The sequence below is a fragment of the Tachypleus tridentatus genome, chromosome 6 (assembly GCF_004210375.1).
Source record: "Tachypleus tridentatus isolate NWPU-2018 chromosome 6, ASM421037v1, whole genome shotgun sequence".
In the NCBI taxonomy this organism is placed as follows: Eukaryota; Metazoa; Arthropoda; class Merostomata; order Xiphosura; family Limulidae; genus Tachypleus; species Tachypleus tridentatus.
The window spans coordinates 136,227,125-136,245,867 of NC_134830.1; the positions used below are offsets into that span (position 1 = coordinate 136,227,125).

At 38.2% G+C, this 18,743-nt stretch overlaps 1 protein-coding gene across 1 annotated transcript in view; it reads left to right on the top strand.

Moving 5' to 3' along the window:
• Positions 1-9,728: 9,728 nt before the first annotated feature.
• Positions 9,729-18,743, top strand: part of LOC143253764 (synaptic vesicle 2-related protein-like) — a 49,024-nt gene continuing 40,009 nt past the window's right edge. The window contains exons 1-2 of the mRNA XM_076508103.1: positions 9,729-9,996; positions 18,471-18,556. Coding sequence (XP_076364218.1) covers positions 9,873-9,996; positions 18,471-18,556 — 210 coding nt within the window. The 5' untranslated portion in view covers positions 9,729-9,872. The remainder of the gene's footprint in view (positions 9,997-18,470; positions 18,557-18,743) is intronic.

Genomic DNA, 18,743 nt, shown 5'->3' on the forward strand with positions numbered 1-18,743 from the left:
AAAAACGGGCCTGGGATACTTTCGTAGGTACCCCACACTCTTGAACTGCATCGCTTTCCAGTAGACCCATGCACATGCTCAGAAGGTGAGACGTCAAAGCCAGAAGGAATCTTGGATTAAGTTCACAACCAGCATATCTTCTATCACCAGTCCCAAAGTCATATGGAACAAAATTTGAAAGATCAGCAGGCAATATTATTCTGTCTCCCTCTCGATTTTGCTCTCTGATGATCAGGAAGTAGCTGATACTCCAGGCGAAAGCTTTTGCTGGGTATCTAGCATTTCAGCTTCATCCTCCATCTTCTTAGCCATCAAGACTCGGGCAGAGCAATCACCTCTTTCCTTTAAAGCTGATTGTCTCCATGACTATAATTGCCCCTTTACACTGGTTGAACTTAAATTGGCCCTTCATCGGTCTTAACTGATGATGTACACTACGAGATGCTGCACCATCTATCTCCTGCTTCTCTTGCTATTCTGATTGTTTTAATCAACTCTGGCAGGAGAATGTTTTTCCTGATGCCTGGTGCCAGGCTATTGTCCTAACTTTCTCTAAGCCTAGGTAGGATCCCAAGATATCTTCAAACTACTGTCCAGTTGTTTTAACGAACTGTCTCTGTAAGACCTTTATGCTTATTTTGTTTGGTTCCTCGAATCAAAGAACCTCCTCTCGACCATCCAGTGTGGGTTCCGATGACAGGGCTCCACTATGGATCACCTGATTCGACTTGAAACATCAATCAGATAAGACTTTCTCAAATGTCAACATCTTGTATCAATATTCTTTGACATTGAGAAGGCTTATGAAACAACATGGAGGTATGGCATTTTGCGAGACCTCTATTTATATGGGTTACGTGGTCATTTACTCATTTTTATTAAAACATTTTAATAGACAGGCAATTCCAAGTTCATGTGAGTTCGACACTTTCCCGTTCTTTTCTACAGGAACTTTTGAAGTCCCTCAGGGCTATGTTTTAAGTGTTACACTTTTCAGTATGAATATTAATGATATCACTGAACAACTCCCTCTTACTGTTGCAAACATGCTCTATGTCGACAACTTTCACATCTCATGTCAGTTGTCGAACATGAGGTATATTGAACAGCAGCTACAGACTGCCCTCAATCGTTTACTGAAGTGAACCACAGCGAACGGTTTTAACTTTTCTCTCTCTCTCTAACACCGTTTGCATGCACTTTTACTGCCAATGGGGTACTCACCCTGATCCTGAACTTCGTATTGCTGAGGTTGTGTTATCTGTGGTCCCTGAGATAAAATCATTGGGGCTTATCTTTGACCATAACCTGACCTTTATACTACACATCAAGCAGCTACAAGTCAAATGTACAAGAGCGTTGAACATCCTCTGTGTCCTCTCTTCCACCACTTGGGGAGCAGATCGATGTTCTATGCTAAAGATATATATCGTGTTCTGATTCGACCAAAACTAGGCTATGGGTAACTGGTGTATGGCTTTGCCAAGACCCCGGTCTCGAAGTTGCTGGACTCCATTCATCATCAGGGACTTTGGCTCTGCACTGGGGCTTTCTGTACTTCCCCAGTCCAGTTTATACACATAGTTTCGTGAACCTTCTCTACATCTCTGCCGTTTACTACTGTTTTTACTGTATGCTTCGAAACTTCGATTCTTACCACAGCAACCCACCTGAGGTTGTGTTTTCTTTCCTAGTGGGCCATGCTTTTTCAGAACAGATGGTCCACTGTTGTTTCTTTTGCCCTTAGTATCTAGGCACAATTGGGTGAATTGGGGCTGTCCTTAGATAACATTGCTATATCTACTGGTCAGCCCATCCCACCATGGCTTATTACAATCCACAAATGTGATCTCTCTTTAAGTCATCTGAGGAAAGCAGATACTCCTGATTGGAATTATCGTCTGTTTTTTGCTGAACATCTTTCGAACCATCCTTCTATTCCTATATTTATGTGAATGGTTCAAAATCAGGTGGCTCTGTGGGCCCTGCCATGGTTTGTTGTGGGTTGGTGGTTGCACACAGAATTCCCTCTACAGTCTCTGTGTTCACTGCTGAACTGTATGTCATTTCTCATGTCCTGGATCATATAGAAGCTCAGCAGTACTCAAATTGCACTGTTTATACTGACTCGTTTAGTTCTCTACTGGCTTCATGTTAGTTCTCACCCTGTTCTCGCCAATATTCAAAACAGACTGGCCTATTTCTCTTTAACATCCACTTCTATCCAGTTTTTCAGGATACCAGGCCATGTTGGTATTCGCGGGAATGAGCTTGCCGACACCGCAGCTAAATCCGTCTGCTCTGGCACTATTACTGCTGTGTCTGTTCCATACATGGGATATGGTCCTATATTCAAGGTTCGGCTCCAGAATAGTTGGCAGTCAACTTGGAGTGAACAACGTGAAAACGTGTTTTTCCAAATAAAACCCTCTATTGGACTTTGACCTTTTTGCTTCCGTAAGGATCGGAAGGAGGAAGTTGTCCTAACTAGACTACGCATTTGTCACAGTTTTTAACTCATCATTTTCTTTTATCTGGGACTGATGCACCAATGTGTTGTTTGCATGATACTCAGGTCACAATAAACCACATTTTACTGTCTTGCTGTCGTTACAACTCTCAACGACGGTACCATTTTAAACGGGGTTTGTCCGTAGGTTTATCCATAACGTTAGACAGAGTCATTGGCGGAGGTGACACTGTCCACCTTACAAATGTTTTTAGTTTTTAAAGGCTGCAAGTCTTTTTAATGCTATTTAAGTTTTTAATTTACAAATTAGACCCTTTTAAATGTATTTCCCTTTTAAGAATTAACGTACAACAAGTTCAATTTGAAATTAGAAAATGACCGTAACGTCAAATAACTCGAAACCAGAACTGGAAAGGCCAACTTCAGGTGTCTGATGGTGAAGTTTGAACTTACCCATTAGTCATCCTCACGAGGTATAATAATTAATAATATGCTACAGAAAGTCATTTAAAACTGGTATTACTGTAGTTTCTGTCCTACCTATTGTACTCAAGATATAAAAATTGGATTTAACGCTATTTAAGTTTTTTACTTCAAAATTTAAACATTGTTTCGTTTTACCTTAATTTTTCTGACGAGTTTTAATAATTTTACTTTAATTTTAACTTTTTACTGGATGTTTGGCGCAGATAGCATAGTTGCTAGTTGCTTTGTGCCATAAAATACCAAACCAACCAACCAACCAACCAACCAATCCAATCTCTGGAGTTGGTGAACAGGCGTTGAATGCACTTTCTCTATCTACTCTGCAAGGTCCTAGGTTTCTACATTTATGCTTACTTTGGCAACTTGTCTCTCATCCAAAGGGAAGGTATTTGTTGGCACGAAAGTCATGGTCATTTATAAATGGCAATTTACCTACTTTTAGCTCAATGAGGGACCACTTTTCGTCACATAGAGGTTCCTTGTCACTTCGCCAAACATTAATGGAGACATTCGCCAACACTTTCAATTCCACCTACTGGGAGAACAACTCATGCTGATGGAGTTTGTATACAAATGGTGTCTCATGCTTCTCTGCTCTGTGAGTATTTTGGAGTTCTATAAAACTGCCTCATTCAATTTTGGACACTTTGACAATCCTCAGTCATTTGGATTTCTATGTTGGACGACTTTAATCTTAAGATCTTCTGATTACTCCAGTTAACCTCTTCTCCATATCTTATGTCTTTAGCTGTAGAGTAAGAATCAGGAAAGACCCTTAAAAACAGTAAAAGTCCGAGATGTAAGATAGAACTTCTATTGGATCTGACCATCCCCTCTACAAGTCTTTCAATCACAGTATTAGATTCACCCCCTCTAAGTTGAAAAGCTGTCATCCAACAGAGTATCAAAATATGTGTATTCACTAGAACATTCACAAATATGGCCGTTAAACACTCAGAAAGAATGTACTACTCTACAGTTTATATATTTTTGGTCATAGAACTAAACATCTCCCTAACTTACTACTTTGTGATATTTCGCATAAGCCTTTTTTTTTTGTGTGTAGGACAATCAACTGTGTCTAATACATGAAAGTTTGAAGAATACCGGATTATGGAGTGTACTAATCTCTCAACTGTACAATCAGGATATTCTAAGAGAAAACTTGACACTAATAATTGTAAGAGTACAAAAATACTTACTCATATTACGTGAACAATAGACCTGCTGATCAACATTCGGGAATGTTATCCGCTACATAAACATTACTCCAGTACTGAATACAAAAGCTTTTGTTTTCATAAGTATAGTGTTGAATTCCTGCATCTTCCTAAACTGGCCTGGTATGGCCAAGCGTGTTAAGGCGTGCGACTCGAAATCTGAGGGTCGCGGATTCGCATCCCGGTCGCGCCAAACATGCTCGCCCTTTCAGCCGTGGGGGTGTTATAATGTGACGGTCAATCCCACTATTCGTTGGTAAAAGAGTAGCACAAGAGTTGGCGGTGGGTGGTGATGACTAGCTGCCTTCCCTCTAGTCTTACACTCCTAAATTAGGGACGGCTAGCACAGATAGCCCTCGAGTAGCTTTGTGCGAAATTCAAAAACAAACAAAAAAAACATCTTCCTAAACTAGTGGCTGAGTGTTCTGGACTGTAGACCTGCAGGTCTCTCGTTGATATTTCATTATCACCAAAATATTATGCTCCATATTTTGGAGATACGGGTGTATGAAAAGAATGAGGGTCAAATTAAACTATTAAATCATACAGAAGTAGTCCAAGAGTTGGTGGTGAGCAGGTTTCATTAACTACCTTCCCTCTAGTCCGTCAATTCAAAATTAGGGACGACTAGCACAGGTAATTCGTGAGGTTCTTTGTTCGAATAGCTAGAAACGGATACAACATCATACTTTTAAAATCAGATGCAAATACAAAAGGGTGTAATGCGATATATTGAAAGGACGTGACAACCACAAGCCAGTATAATATAGCAATGAAATGGCACGTATCAGAAGTATATTTGTATGCACATTAATGCACCAAAAAAAATCCCCACACCCAAATAAAATATTGTTCATATTAGTCCCATTACTGGAGCCCCAGAATATCTCGGTGGTTAAGGCATTCGACTCGTAATCTCAGGATACCGGGTTCGAATTCCCGTTACACCAAACATGTTCGCCCTTTCAGCCGCGGAGGCATTACAATGTTACGGTCAATATCCCACTATTCTTTGGTAAAAGAGTAGCCCAAAAGTTGGCAGTGGGTGGTAATGCCTTCCCTCTAGTCTCACACAGCTAAATGAGGGACGGCTAGTGCAGATAGCCCTCGTGTACCTTTGTGCGAAATTCAAACCAAACCCATTATTGGTGTAACTCCCCATTTCGTTAAGTATCAATTACAGCTCAAAATAATTAACGGATTTAAATTCGAGTTTTCTATATTCTAACCACGATGAGGCACAATTACAGTTATAAAATGATGTCATTGTCGTCGCTTGTCACCATGGATACCCACAGAATTATTTTCAAGGAGGAGTAGAAACGTGTATATAGGGGATCAGCTTTTACACTGTATGTCAACAGACCAAAATAATATGGGTTATGTGTGCCAAAATTAAAATTTGTAAAAATGACTAAATACGCTTGGTTTAACTATAGTGGTAAGTTTACATTGTAATACGTGCAATTTGTGTGTGTGTGTGAAATGTAAGAAAGCAACTGGCACATCTTTACCCATGATTTCAGAGCCTACCTATTGCTCATCTAATCCAGAAATAGTCATACCGCTTTACAGGACATCAGGTATCTTATTTTATTTATTAATATCTTATAAATAACTACTTCCAATGATAGAAGGGAAACATGAAAGTGACTTTTATTGAAACTTTGTTTACAGTTATCTCGTGACAGTCGCATTATTTTCATTTGTACTGTGGGTCGAGCGCCTTAATCATCAGTCATTACCTCACTAAAAACACTTTGTGTGATTCGTAACTGTTCCACAACGACTTGTGTCTGGCCAATTCCTATCCAACCGATTACCATTAAAATCGTAGAAATTTCTAAATGTCCTTCTTGAGGTCCAGATTTTGCTATCATTTGGGAACCTCTTTACACATTATGTTGAGGTTTATATTGTTCACTGATTGAATAACGACTTTCTTTTATTTGCGCATTGAACTGAAATGTAAATGGCAGGCCTAATAGCACTTATTTTGAATAAAAATAAACTCGGTCAGAGCTGTCATTGAAATTATTTAATAACAATGACAGCGCCCGCTGAAGACTATCGTAGAGCCTAGGCACATTCTGTTGATACGCGCTACCAATCGTACATGTTAAACTAAAAATTAACTTTTAAGTAAATTTCATGGACCCATAATTTTCGTAGACCCAACGCACAGTACCTAATAAATAACACGGCCCTGAGTGTACTAGCTAGAATGCAAAAAAAAAATCTATTAACTGTTTCAAGTTATGTATTAAATAAATATATAGTTTGTTATAACCAAAAGCAAGACGAGACAAAAAAACAAAAACAAAAAACGATGTATCAATCGAAAGGATCCCAGGGTCCAGGTTATATGTGGGATATAAAATGTAGCCTAGGTTTTGGTACAGCGATTTTTATTTTTGTTTCGGCTTATAACAAACTAACAATAGTCAGAGGTTTGGATTTGCTGCTTTTAATACAGTTTTAATTTTGTTTATATTATTCTTCAGTCTCAACATTCTCTTTACAAATAAACAGGGCCCGGCATGACCAGGTGGGTTAAGGCGTGCGACTCATAACCTGAGGGTCGCGGATTCGCATCCCCGTCGCGCCAAACATGTTCGTCCTTTCAGCCGTGGGGGCGTTATAACGTGACGGTCAATCCCACTATTCGTTGGTAAAAGAGTAGCCCAAGAGTTGGCGGTGGATGGTGATGACTAGCTGCCTTCCCTTTAGTCTTACACTGCTAAATTAGGGACGGCTAGCACAGATAGCACTCGAGTAGCTTTGTGCGAAATTCAAAAACAGTTTTCAAATATTTGCTAGCAGTGCAAAATTTATAAATATTCCCGTTACAGACGTGTACACGTTAGCCATATCTAATGCCTTAGGCCTTGGCAGGTGCAATATGTATCACGTGAAAATAATCCTCTCCATTGCACGATCTATACTTTCAGTTTGTCACATACACAATTACATTTTAGTTCAATATGATTTTGTGATATGAACACAAGGACATACAGGAGGTAGAGAAGTTTATGTGTCTAAGTTACTAAATTATATTGTAGTAGTTGAACTATTACAAAATTCAAAGACTTAGTTTTGATTCTTTTTTTGAACATTGGTCAAATTAGTATCGTAGGGTGCGTGTTTTTTCTCTCTCACACGTTTTCTTGCTGGCCTTTTATAGATATGTTCAGTAAAATCCAGGCTGAAGAAAGTACTTTAGAAATATAAAATATTATCATCGATCGCATAATCTATAATTATGGAAAACAACTAACAAATGATATTTTAAGTGTAGGCCTTCAACAAGTTATTAAAAAAAAAAAAGAACATCGATATCCCCTCAGTTGTCCAGTGTAGGACCCGCAGGCTTATAGCTCTAAAATAAGTCACGGACATGCCCATGGATACCCTTGTGCATGATGACAATAGCCTGCGGAGTTAAAACGATAAAAATCGGTTTTCGTTACCAGTTTGGGTACAGAACAAATAGCCTATTGTGATTGGAGATCTTTTTTCTACACTCTTTATTTATCAGCATTCGAAATGTAATCTAGTTAGGGCCATTTACACCCCATGGCCAGGTGGTTAAGGTGCTTGACTCGTAATCCAAGGGTCGCGAGTTCGAATCCCTTGTGAAATAGAGTGAAGGTCAATCCCACTATTTGGCGGTGGGTGGAGATGACTAGCTGTGTTCCCTCTATACCGTCTTATACTACTAAATTAGGGACGGCTAGTGCAGATAGCCCTTGAGTAGCTTTGCGCGAAATTCATAAACAAACTACCCCCCCCCACCACCACAAGAAAAGCGCATAGAATTGCAATGAAGCATCGAAGTATTTCACAATGCCGCAAATGAACATTTTCATCAGCTTTATTCCATTATATTTAATTCTGACTTTTGTCATTACCGACAAAAGACAAAATACACGATCCACAGCAGAAAATTTTCATCATGAGTTTTCATGAAAAAATGAAGTTAAAAGGTCTGATTCTATTATTATCACTATTTTTTACCCGTTGTACGCTATTACACATTCTCTTTAACTCTAGATTAGTCAAAAGATATTTTGCAAATTTTTCTCACCAATAAAATTTTAGCACTAAATAAATTGTAAATGGTAATTTTTTGAAAGTTAATTTTTTCAGTAAACTCTAAGAAAAGTTAAGATTGCAAAACTTTAAAGAAAACTTTCGAAACAAAGAGAACAAACTCTAATTCTAAAAAAATGCACGGGTAAAAGCAAAAAATACCTAACAATATATCAATCTCGTTATATCTGTCATATCTAGTGCCAACGCAGCCGAATACCCGTCGCACCAAACATGCTCGCCCTTTCAGCCGTGGGGGCGTTATAATGTGACGGTCAATCCCACTATTCGTTGGTAAAAAAGTAGTCCAAGAGTTGGCGGAGGGTGGTGATGACTAATTACTTTTTCTCTAATCTTACACTGCTAAACTAGGGATGGCTATCACAGATAGCCCTCGTGTGGCCTTGCAAGAAGTTAAAAAAACTAAGTGAAAAACACACGCCGACGGAGCCTCTCATCCAATACCAGAACTCATGGGCCCAGCATGGCCAGGTTGGTTAAGGCGTTCGACTCGTAATCTGAGGGTCGCGGGTTCGAATCCCGGTCGCACCTAACATGTTCGCCCTTTCAGCCGTGGGGGCATTATAATGTACCGGTCAATCCCACTATTCGTTGATAAAAGAGTAGCCCAAGAGTTGGCGGTGGGTGGTGATGACTAGTTGCCTTTCCTCTAATCTTATACTGCTAAATTAGGGACAGCTAGCACAGATAGCTCTCGAGTAGCTTTGTGCGAAATTCAAAAAACAAACAAACCAGGACTCATAAAGCTAACTGGAATAGTGAATTGACTAGGGACCTTAGGATTTCTAAGAGAACATTGAGTATCTCCTTCGTTAAAATTCAGTGATGTGAGGCCAGTCAAACTAGCGAGCTTAAAAAGGTGTGGCAGTATCAACTCAGAATTAATTCGCTCGTTCTGTACCGAATATAAGACTCAATATGGTCTGTAAGTTTATAAAACTGTTGTATATAAACCATCATTTGTTCTAACTATTAGTAATAACCGTTATTATAAATTGTACTGCTTTTTTGTATATTAACACATATTTATGTTTAAAAAGAAAACTGCGTTTACCATTCTTGTTGGCAAATACCATAAATTCGATGCATATCAACATTTAATTAACTTCAAATTTCCAATTAGTTGAAATAGTATCACGTGACGTATGCAATATAATAAATCGGAGACTTGTCCAGTATAAATTATATGTAACACTTATAAGAGTTCTATTTAACTTGAATATACTTTCCACAAAATAGATGAATATAAAATACATATAATAATTTTTAAAGTAAATACCTTTACATTTGTGATGTAACCTTGCCAAAAACTGTTTTTAAAAGTTTGGGAATTGTATGCTGTGACGCAAACTGTGTCCAAAACATTCTAGTCACCTGACAGAGTAAACATCTGTTTAAGACGGCTAATTTGTTGCTAGCTTTATATTATACTGTTGTATTGTATCTCTGATAGTATCTTCTGGTATACAGATATTCATACTAACGAGAAATTCTGTTTATCATTTCAAAATATATTATAGTTTTTTTCGTAGAGGTACTGTGAAGTTGTACATCATACACATTCACAATTAATACGAGCTAGGATGAATTCTGTAGTTTCAGACTCCGACAACGTTAAAACGAAATTACTTCTAGACCTTGAGCGTGATCCCTCTAGCTACGAAACTGCACAATTAATTTCCCATGAAACTCATTCAAGCATACAAGGTAAGTTTGGAAACTAACTGATTGGGAATGTTCACAGTTTTTATGCTAGAAATAATTAATTTTTAAAATGAAAAAAGAGCCTTCATTTTTATTGTAACGTTTTATTATATTTTTTGTTTTCTTTATTACCCTTCTGTTTTGGAATATAATGTATGCCAGAGGTCGTAGTACTATCATAAGACGAAAGGTGTCACTCACTGGCAGCCATAAACGTTTATAATGCTAAAATATCGGGCTCGGTTTCTGGCAGTGGATTCAACACTTATTAGAGCCCACCGTACAGCTTTGGGTTTAGAAATAACAACTGACGAAAATTGCATCAGTAAAAAAAGATGAACAGCTGGTCGCCATTAAAACAATATATTTTTAAAGTTTCTCAGTTCTCTACCGTTAATATTTACTGAAAGCTTTTGTTTGTTTGTTTGTTTGGAAATTTCGCACAAAGCTACTCGAGGGCTATCTGTGCTAGCCGTCCCTAATTTAGCAGTGTAAGACTAGAGGGAAGGCAGCTAGTCATCACCACCCACCGCCAACTCTTGGGCTACTCTTTACCAACGAATAGTGGGATTGACCGTCACATTATACACCCCCACGGCTGGGAGGGCGAGCATGTTTAGCGCGACGCGGGCGCGAACCCGCGACCCTCGGATTACGAGTCGCACGCCTTACGCGCTAGGCCATGCCGGGCCATTACTGAAAGCTAAAATATTATGTAGACGATTAAAACCTAAAATAATATCAAATGTTCTTCACTTTATCTTTCTGTGTAACAAAGTTTTTAAAGAAAAAAAAAATTCAAATAAACTAAGTTAAATTGAAAATACAATGACCATAATTATACATCATTTTAAGGAAAAGAAGCACAGTTTGGCTTATCAAAATAATTTTTGGAGACTTTAAGTAATAAATTAGAGGTATATTTATATTTATCTTACCAGTCACTAGTCAATGATAAAGAATTGTCAGTTTTTTTTGTCACTCATAAAATATACATGTTGCTGATATAAATGAAACGTATTGCATGGACCAGCATGGCCAGATGGTTAAGACACTTCACTCGTAATCCGAAGGTACCGGGTTCGAATCCCCGTCACACCGAACATGCTCACCCTTTCAGCCTTGGGGGCGTTATAAAGTGATGGTCAATTCCACTGTTCGTTGGTAAAAGGTCGCCCAAGAGTTGGCGGTGGGTGGTGATGAGTAGTTACCTTTACTCCAGTCTTACACTGCTAAATTAGGGACGGCTAGTTGAGATAGCCCTAGTGTAACTTTGCGCGAAATTCAAAACAAAGTATTGTAGACAGATCTGAGGTCCTTGATGTGAAGGGATATAATGATATGTAGTTTTTTTGTGTGTACGATTTGTGATATAAATTACCCACAACATAATGCACGAGAACAAGGATTCCGCGCATATGTTATTTCCATAATATAACGTGATTTCGAGTTTGTTCAATGGTTTTTCAGTACCGCTACTAAAAAAAATTGTTCTAGCGTCACTGCAAGGAAGGTTTATAAAAGCGAATACAGAAAAACGCCATTATTATAAACACTTTCCGTTATTTTTCGCATTACAGGCTAGACACTCAAGATAGTTTGGATCCATTTCGTATGAAACAGACTTATTACCAGATGTCCTTCCAAGGGGTCCCTCGAAATGTCCTGTTTCAAGAATAAATAAAACCAGAATTAAAAGTAACATATTTATTGCTTGCTTTTAAAGTTCATACGTCATATTTTTTGTAGTTTTTCTTCAGCCTATAGAATGCATAATTTTTCTTATGAGTCATAGCATACACACGTTTTATTAACTTTATGGTAATACAAATTGCAAAGTTAAATGTACTTTACGGGACATTTTCTTTAGTGTCTAATGACTGACTGACAAACAATATATTATCGTACAGTGATGAGAGTGGTTAAGACAGGTAAAACACACAAACGGTCTTCGGCACCCTTTCGGGAAAGAGATGAAACTAATGACAGAAACAAAACCATGTTTAACAGGTGGTTCTGTAGTAAGTCTGAAGGTTTATACTATTAAAATTCGGGTACTCAAGTACCTGATATGTTTAACAGTAAATATATTTAACAATCGGAGAATGTTTCAGAACAAACTAATCCCGTTTTGTATGATCTAAAATAATATAGGAAAACAAACAAACAAATGTAAGAATAAGTTAATATACTCGTGCTTTTCGATCTAAGCGATAGTTCGTAAGTATCAGTCAGTAGACCTAAGTACACATGCAAGGCTTGCAAGCACTATCACAGAATCTACCTACTTCTTGTACGTAGTGTAAGATTAAGTAAAGTTTTCATCACAACAGATTGAACAGAGCATGAAATTCGAAAATATTACTCCCAAGCGTAAACTGCTGTGATTTTTATCTGGCAGGCCATTTGTAGTTTGTAGCTGCATTAATTTTATGTGTATATTGTGCGGTTTTCCTACGCCATTTGTTCTTATGCATGTCTAGCCGGTTTTATTTTAGAACGCCTTACTCTCCTTAGCTGCTGAAGGCGCTGACCATAGTGTACGTTTAGTGTACAGTTAAAGACAGGTTCGGGCCGCTCGGATCCAGACGCGCCCTACATCACCCCAATCCGCTCCCTTTAGTCTGAGCCTCGATTTTACAACAGGTCTCATTAAACCTGTGTTTGTGGCCCTCATTAATACATGAAATTTCAGATTATCACCGCTCTCTAATAAAGTGCTGGTGCTTTATGGTAAAAAAACAATATATTCTCTAATCATAGATAGTAAAAATATTGTATTTTGTTTGTATAATTAGAACACAAAAGGAGCGATTTCAACGGCCTGAAGACTCACTCGAATTGTATTTCTAGTTTTTGTTTAGGTGTTTTTATTTAATAGACGTGCTTCTAGACATTATATCACAACGTGTTTGTCTTCTGATGAGCTTTAACAGGAATATAATATATTTGTGATTGTTTAAGTATTTTACGAGAAACTTGCAATTACTTGTGTTGTAACTAGCACACATTATTGTCCCAGCGATGCCCAAGCGGTAAGTTGGCTCGGTAGTCACTGTGAGGTTCGCGCGTTCGACTTAAATGCATTGTTCAGTTCAGTCCTACTTCCATTCTGTTCTATCTTCGTTCGTTGTACATTAGATTTTTTCAATAAAGGCTATATTTTAGCCTGTTGAGTCATCTCGGAAACAGATTCCAATTATGACAAGCAAGCGCCTGAAACTTTCTGATATTAGACAGTTCTGCAAGCCAGTTACTGGTACTACAAGTGACAATGCAGATGCAGATAATCCAACAACCTAAAGCACAGGAATAGAAACTTGCCACACAGAGGAAATACCATATTCATCAGAGGACGAGTCTGAAAATGCTTGTGCAACTATTGCACATCATGAACCACCAGATAGTTGTGAAACAAGTTTGTACAGTAGAGAACAATCTGACACTCCACAGATACAGTATGGAAAGCCATATCATCCAGACGTACAACTAATATCACAACAGAAAGCAAAATCTCAAAATATCAACTTCCAGGGCAACTGGTTTGATGAGTTTTCATGGCTGCACTTCGACAATCAGGCTCAAAAAGTCATATGCTTTCATTGTGCCAAGGCGGAAAATAGAGGCCTTTTTACAGGGAAATTGGAGAGGCCAGTGGAGTATACCTTCATATCCACCAGTTTTTGCAACTGGAAAAAGGCAAAACAGAAATTCAACAAACACCAATCCTCCTCTCAGCACAGATGCGCTATATCTCCAGAAGGTTCACTTGATGTAACTCCAGTGACTGTCCAGCTACATGGAGAAGCAGCAGGAAGAATGCAAAAGAAGTCTAGCCAAAATATCCAGAGGTTTACGTTTCTTACTGCGTCAAGGTTTAGCATTGCGTGGACATACTGATACAGAGGGGAACTTCCTGCAGTTAATGAAGCTCCTGGAAGAGGAAGATCCTGAGTTGACGGCCTACTTGTCAAAGAAAACCACATTCACATTACCCCAGGCTCAGAATGAAATAATGAAGATATTCAGCCGTCAAAATTGAGGAACATAGCACACGAAGTGCAGCAAAGTAAAATTTTTGCTTTAATGGTTGATAGCACTCAAGATGTTACAGGTGCCGAACAGGAAGCAATATGTGTACGATACGTAGATGAGAACCTTGACGTACATGAGACATTTCTCGGTTTGTACAGTTTTTCCAATACAACTGGTGAAACAATATCCTCGACTATACTTGATGTTCTAACTAGACTCAATTTACTACTGTCAGGATTAAGAGCACAAACTTATGATGGAGGCGCTAACATAAGTGGTGCGTACATTGGATGCCAAGCAAAAATAAAAGAGAAGCAACCGTCAGCTTTGTTTTTTCACTGTGGAGCACACAAGGCTAATTTAATAATGCAACATGCAGTTGAAGCTTGTGAATGTGTTCGAGATTCTGCCCAGTGGGTACATGACTTGCTGTGTTGCTTCAGAGGTCAGGCAAATACAAGACAATCTTTGAAAATATTGTATCGTCAGACAGCCACAATGGTCCAGGTAAATACATCCGCCCACTGTGTCCAACACGATGGTTGTGCCACCTATCTGCAATTACATCTGCTAATGATCACTACAGTGACATTGTTGATTCTTTGTCTGAATTAGCAAATGAAAAATCAGATGTAGCAGTGAAAGCACGAGGTCTGCTGGACAGATTTGACAAAGGAAATACAGTTTTAAGATTGTTGATGGCTCAGCATTCATTAGCGGCATTAGAGGAACTAAACCGTGCATTACAAGCAAAATCAGCGACAGTATCTGGCATGATTGAAGCATCTGCGATGACAGTTGAGCAATTGCGGGTATTGCGAACAGAGGAAAATTACAAGATATTTGATGAAGCTAGGAAAAAGGTAACTTTCCTAGATTTGGTGCCTATTGAACTACCATGCATTCGCAGACCTCCCCAGAAGGATCACAGGTGATGACTCAGCACACCATCTGCAACAGCTAGAGTTTACTACAGAAGCCAATATTTTGAATTTGTGGACACAGTCATAGAACATCTGACCACTAGATTCAATACAGACAACAATGACTTGAGGCAATATCTGGCACTCCAGAACATGATCACATCTGGCAAGATTAACAACTCGGTTATAAACTTCTATCCAAAAATCTCTGCACAACGGCTCGAGTTTCAATTGCCCATGTTCAAAGGAACAACAAAAGCAGTATCTCTGAAAGGTGCAAAGGATGCTTACTGTGAAATGCAAGAAACAAGCCAGCAGATGTATAGTGAAATGTTTCTTCTCATGAACATTTTGCTTGTATGCCCAGTATCCATCTGCGAATGTGAACGCAGCTTTTCTTCATTAAGACGGTTGAAGACGCGGTTAAGGTCAACTGTGCCTCAGTGCCGCCTCAACCACGTGGTAGTTTGTCACACTCACAAAGATAAGGTCGACAAGATAAATATAGAAGAGCTTATGAAAGAATTCATAAACAGACCACCACAAATGAGGTCTACGTTTTAGAACATGTAGGCTAGAGGACTAAATGAATCTTACTTCAATGAAAAGTATGAATAATTATGTGCTACATTGTCTTGATGTGTAATTTTCAAGAGTTCGCAAAGACATTTGATTATATATATCAAACAACATGAACAGTTTTTCAGTAGATATAAACGTATCAAGGGCATTACTAATTGTATTAATATTTGAAAACGAAATTCATGTAATGAAAGTTATTAGTAACCTTGTCAAGTATAATGGCCATCTTTTATATTGTGCAGTGTGCAGGAATAAATTCATGTGGCAGTTAATTTGTGACACATTTGTCTTTATTCTATTAACATCTTGAAAACTGTTCACAACACAACACTTATACAAACCTACATGGAAACCTTGAAGTATCGTGGCAACAAGATTACTCTGTGACTGCATGTTTACAGCTTTCAGGTTCACGTAATCAGAGATTACCAATTTGCAAATTGAACAGTCTACATAAGGGGTTGCAAAAATCATCCCCCCCATCGGGTGTAAAAAATCTACGTCCCTGCGCAGTTGCTTATGGTGTTTAACGTTTTGTACGTAGTGTACATTCTTGTGACAAGGAACTAGATTTGCTTGCTGATGGGGCTTTGTACAGTATGTATTTGCTTTTGATCTCAGTACAGAACTTCCATTTCAAACATTCTAAGAACAAGCCTGGTGCTGGTACGTATTTGAAATGTTAATAGAAGAACATTATACACATGTATAAATGCATATATAAGAGTAATATATGCATATATAGTGAGTAATTTAAAATAAGTTGACTCATAATCTGAGGGTCAATGATTCAAATCTTCGTCCCACCAAATATGCCCGCCCTTTCAGCAATGGAGGCGTAATAATGTGACGGTTAATCCCACTATTTGTTGGTAAAAGAGAAGCCCAACAGTTGGTGTTGGATGGCGATGACTGGCTGCCTTCCATATAGTCTTTCACTGCTAAATTAGGGACGGCTGTCACAGATAACCATCGTGTGGCCTTGAGCGAAATTCAAAACGAATCAACAATTTAAAATTAGAAGAATTAGTAAGGATCAATTATGTTTTCTAAAATTAGGCGGTCACTAACGATGACTAATATTCCTTTTATGAGTAGTTCGTAATCAGGAAATCATGAAGTAATGATATCAAAACTATCAGTTTGGATAAAACTATATTTGCATTATTTTCCGCGGAATCTGATTAATGTTAGAGCTCATATTATAAGATAAGCATAAACTACAGGGAAGGTCGCTCGGTCATAACATCCTGGGGGTATGGATCCCAATGGACTCTGGGGCCAAAGCCTCCTGAGGTTGCAGTAGGTAAAGCATATTGAACAAAGAGAAGATGGTTGTTATTTTTGTGCAAATATACACAATAGATTTATGCATTCAGCATAACGATTGGAATCGAACCCTAGTTTTCAGCATTGTAAGTCCATAAAGATATAGCTGATCTATTGAGGAACTAAACAAATGGGAATATACTTTCTGAAACTTTGCACTTAATTTCGAGAAAGGGGAAATCCAAACAACACTCACTGATTACGTTTGTTTGTGTTATTGTTTGTTGAATATCTTATAGAGATACTCCAAAGATATCTGGGCTAGTCAACCTCAATCTTGGAGGGAAAGACAGCTACTCAATACCATCCATCACTTCTGGGCTACGTTTTGCTAAAGAATAGCGTGGTTTATTGTCATATTACGACCTCACACCAGCGTACTAATCTCGGAAAAGGTTTGTGTATCAAAACTAATCATCCCCATAATTATGCCTAGCTGTTAATACTGTGGCGAAACACAGCATTCCATGGAATCAAACTAAAAGTCGAAATTGGTAGTCAAACACAGTTTTCCAAAGCATGAAGTTGGAGGTCCACGTTCATGGTCAAACATATTATTTCAAGGCATGAAGTTATAAGTTAACGTCCATGAACAAACATAGCCTTTTAAGGCACAAAGCTGGAAGTCTACTCCAATAACCGAACACATCCTATTGAGGCATTAAGTTGGAAATGTAATCAGGAGTGTGCCAGTTTTGCACAATGCCCTAAAATGTCGACTAGGAACAACAAACCAGATTTAATATATTATAAGTCTCGGTAGCAGTAGTAGTAATTTTATTTTGTTTCCCCTTACATTGTTCATGACAATTCAGAACACACTCTTAAATCGGAATATGTAACGTTAAATGTTGTTGTGTGCTTTATGTTACATTTTAGTTTATACTGTTTTTGCATTTTTGTTTACTTATTGTAATAAACAGACTATGGCATGGTGTTGGTCTCTTCTGACTCGACGCTTTTGGTCCTCTCGTGGATGGAAGAGGGCGTACTGTTGATGGTTGAGAGAGGCACTCGTCTCTTACCGCCAAAGTGGAGACCCCGAATGTATACCACGGAACATTAACAACGAAACACTGACGACAATTTTAAACTATTGTAACCATCTACATTGAGATGTAAAGTGAATGTATGTGTTTGTAATTTTGTCAAAAAGGTACGTAATGTAATTTTTGAGGGCCCTATGGTTTAATATTAACTAGTTGATACGTAATTTGTTGAGGGCCCTACGGTTTAATATTAGCTGTAGTTAGGCTCCAGTTAGTCTCTTTTGTTTCTGGTAATGGAATATTGACACGTCATGTCTCAGAGCAGTATTTCTTAACCATCAGTTCTCCTTCACAACCATCTTGCTATTCCCAGGAATTTCACCTGAACAAACAAAAACTGACGTAACATTCGCCTGTAACTCGTACTGGGTTTCTGTTGTCCTTGCATTTCCTTGGTAACGAGCCGGTTCCTGGTATCGAAAAAGTTGAGGAACACTGCCTTAAAATACATTTGATTTCTGCACTTGTTTGCTAGAGACATCTAATCGAAAAAATATGTTGTTGTCAGATGATGGTATTTCATGTGAGTTTTAGGCCTAATTATCTTTTTCTTCTACAGATTCTTACACAATAAAAGATGCCGTCAACGCAGCAGGATTTGGGAAGTTTCAGTATCGCTTGTTGATCCTTTCAAGTTTTTCTTGGGTAAATTTTTACAATTATTATTAATTTACTTGCTTTCTATAAACCTCAAGTTTTCCAATATTTTATAATACACATTTCTTTGCTTCTTACAAGTTAGGAAGAAGAGAAACCTTTACTCGTGTATACCTGTGGTGTTTGAACACACCTACTAGGACTAAATTTAAAAGATACTAACTCTAATTGTATT